Below are 3,530 nucleotides of genomic sequence, written 5' to 3' on the forward strand. Positions count from 1 at the left end.
TGTGCCAACACTTGTTCCAATTTCATCTAATTGGAATACAAACACCAACATATGAGATTAGTTGAATAGATAGATATACATTATCATGGTTTCTCTTCTAATCTCTCAACAAAATACAATGAACTCTTTCCCTAATGAATTGTAGAAGAAGATACAATATTACTAAATACTCCTCAGAGATATAGATGTATAATAATATTTAGGCATTATAAGAGAAGATAATAAGTCTGTCTAAGGCCATTTAGTAAATTCAAAAACTTTAAGAAGAATGTCAAATCCAGTTGGGATTTGCCAAATGAAAAGAAGAACATTTATTGCATTCAATGCTATGTGGAGACTCCTTGCCGTTTCATTCCCTTTCTGCATTGCAGGCACTAAAGCTGCTGCTGCTGCCCAAAGAATTGTAATCCCTGCATTGCATAATATCCAATCCATGTCAAATTACATGAAATTAACTGAAACTATAACACAACTTCATAAATACCTGCTCCAGCAAACAAATGAGGTCCAGGAAATAGTTTTCCTGTCCTAAACCATGTGTTAACCCCTCCACCAATTGCTTCAAACACTCCAAATCCTAGCAGTATTGATCCTGCATTAAAGTGCCTATCTTTGTAACCTCCTTTTATCAATTCTTTTCTCTCCTGTATAACAACTAAAAATATTCAATTAGTTGTCTAATCAAAACATAAAAGAGGAACTCAATGCTAGCGGTGACAATTATGTAAATGATCCGATAACATAACATGGCATGAAATCGATACCAATTTAGTGGGTTGTGTTTTATTAAATAGGTAATGGGTCATTTTTGAACCGACATACAAATTTTCGGATTGGATCTTAGTTTACCTGCTAACTCGAAAATGATACTAAATATTATTTATTATTATATCTTGTATTTTTACACATCACCTTCATTATTAAAAGTAATAACCATAATTATTAAACGCGCAAAATGCATTAAAGGACAAGAAAGTCCCCGAGCCTAGGTGCAAGGCCCAAGGCTTAGTGTGCACTTGAGTGACGAAACAGGCACTAAAAAATATATAAAATCATAATTAACAATAATTAAGATTTCTAAAATACAACAGTTAAATACTAAATTATATCTAATTATCTATAATTTTAATCATATAAAATACATGAAATAGATTCCAACTTAACTACTAATTCGATAATAAGAGCTGAGATTAAAACATCTTATTTTATACAAAGAATGTAGTTTTTAGGCACATCTCCTGGCAAGGGGAGGAAGGCCTAATCATATAGGGTTTATATTCCACAAATTAATTAGGTTTTGAACCCTCCATCATTTGATCTTCAAGGCTAATACCATATTATGGAACTCATAGAACTAAAAGCTAAAACTGATAATTAAGATGAAATCATAAAAAGCACTTTGATAACTATAGTAATGTAATTTGTAAACCCACTAGTTTTTGACCCGTGCGATGCACGGATTCATTTTAATATATAAATATTAACAAAAATATAATTTAATAATTACAATTAATGATATAAAGGTCCTATATAAATTAAATATTATTATTTTATTTTCACATTTAATTTAAATAATCTTTTTATAGATAAATATAATAATATAATTAAAAATTAAAATATTATATATTTTTTATCAGTAAAAATAATGAAGTGACACCTCAGCTCCATCGTTACTGTTTTATATTATATATAGATATGCAGAGAATTAGAGAGATTTTAGAGATTAATTTAAATTCTGTAGAACTCTTGGATATAGTACGGATAAAATAATCTTTTTATAAATAAATATAATGATATAACTAAAGTTAATAACTAAAGTTAATATATTATATATTATATTATATTTTTTATCAGTAAAAAATGAGGAAGTGATACCTCAACTCCATCGTTACTGTTTTATATTATATATAGATATGCAGAGAATTAGAGAGATTTTAGAGATTAATTTAAATTCTGTAGAACTCTTAGATATAGTACAGATAAAATAATTTTTTTATAAATAAATATAATAATATAACTAAAGTTAATATATTATATTTTATATTATATTTTTTATCAGTAAAAAAGGAGAAAGTAACACCTCAGCTCCATCGTTACTGTTTTATATTATATATAGATTTCATGAATTCAATATTATATTAGAAGATTAAAGATTTATTAAATATATTTCAATATTAGTCTAAAAATGATATATTACTTTTATATCTTTCAATATTTTTGAATGTTACGGTTAGAATTGATAGTAAAATTATAGATCATCCCCAAAAGCAACACGAAATTGAAATTAACAAATTTGTCGTAACGCCTTGAATCAGTATATCATGTTTTCTATTCGGAGTAGTATTGTGTTTCAGAATCGTGGGAACATTGTGGGATCATGGGTTGCTAGTTGGATTATGATCATGGGTTCTTAGTTGGATTACGTTAGATTGGAAATACCCCATCATGTAATGTAATCTGTTTTTTTGGCTCCTAATAAATATTATTCTACTTCTACCGGTGGACTAGTCAATAAAAAGTTGGTGAACTACGTAAATCTGTGTTTTTTTATTGTTTATTATTTATCTTTCGTTAATTCCGCATAACAACACATAAATCTCTGTTTTCCGATTGTTTATTAGTGAAGAATGAGACGAACCTCAGTGAGTTGCTGAATTTTGAGCTGAACAGGAGACGGTGGTGATTCAACAGGTGTACCTTCTGGAGTAACAGGAACAGGTTTCACTTGCTTCTTCAGCTCATTGATTTCATTTTGTACAGTTCTAACTCGCCTCCATTGCCAACCCAAATAACCAGCCCACAAAGTGTAGCAGAACAAAATACCCATAGCAAGAGGGTGTAGAAGGGCAAATGTTCTTCCTTCAAATATCCCAAATTCTCCACCCGCAGCAATTGCATCCTAAATTTCCCCAAAAAAACGAGTCAATTGATTAATTAATTAATCAATTAGTACAACCATAAAAGAGATCAATTATATATATACTTGCCTTGGTATCTAAAAGGAAAGACAATGAGAATGCTGTGAGAGGAAGAGATGATGAAGTTAAGATTTGGAAGGTATCAGAGAAAATGGTCGGAGATGTAGGGCGAATTTCGAATTTGGATGGCTTGGGAAGAGAAGGGAGCTTAGAATGTACATAAGGAAGCTTTCTGGCGAAAGCGGCATGGGTTTTAAGAAGAGCGAGTGTGGTGGCCATGCTCTTCTTCTACTTCTACAGCCAAAATGGGAAAGATAAAAGAGAAGCAGAAAGAATCCTCAGAAAAGGATAAGGAAGTATGCGATTGGTTTAGAATTTCATGGGCTTCTACTTCCATTTGGATTGGAAAAGGGAAATACACTTTTTCAAAAACAATATACAATTATGTCGGTCATTATTTTTAGTAGGGTTTAGGAATTAAAGTTTATAAATGGGAAAATTTTTGCTTCACACAAAACAATTATGTGAAGTCTGCGGAGAGAAAATTAACCCAAAAAGACGATTTAGCTTCGCAGAAAGCGATTATGCGAAGTGGAAAATTCATGCTAAAAA

General features: G+C 30.4%; 1 protein-coding gene across 1 annotated transcript; it reads right to left on the reverse strand.

Moving 5' to 3' along the window:
• LOC136217437 (uncharacterized) lies at positions 1-3,296 on the reverse strand. The gene is made up of 4 exons (XM_066004032.1): positions 2,988-3,296; positions 2,639-2,899; positions 485-644; positions 1-410 (listed from the first exon to the last, which is right to left on the reverse strand). The coding sequence occupies exons 1-4, from the start codon at positions 3,195-3,197 to the stop codon at positions 232-234; spliced, it is 810 nt and encodes a 269-aa protein (XP_065860104.1). The 5' UTR covers positions 3,198-3,296; the 3' UTR covers positions 1-231.
• Positions 3,297-3,530: the final 234 nt, after the last annotated feature.

This window comes from Euphorbia lathyris, chromosome 2, assembly GCF_963576675.1.
Source record: "Euphorbia lathyris chromosome 2, ddEupLath1.1, whole genome shotgun sequence".
NCBI lineage: Eukaryota > Viridiplantae > Streptophyta > Magnoliopsida > Malpighiales > Euphorbiaceae > Euphorbia > Euphorbia lathyris.

Coding starts and splice junctions, on each gene's coding strand:
- LOC136217437 (XM_066004032.1), bottom strand. CDS start 3,197: ATGGCCACCACACTCGCTCTTCTTAAAACCCATGCCGCTTTCGCCAGA. Junction 2,900..2,987: donor CTTTCCTTTTAGATACCAAG/GCAAGTATATAT, acceptor GGGGAAATTTAG/GATGCAATTGCTGCGGGTGG. Junction 645..2,638: donor AAATTCAGCAACTCACTGAG/GTTCGTCTCATT, acceptor GTTGTTATACAG/GAGAGAAAAGAATTGATAAA.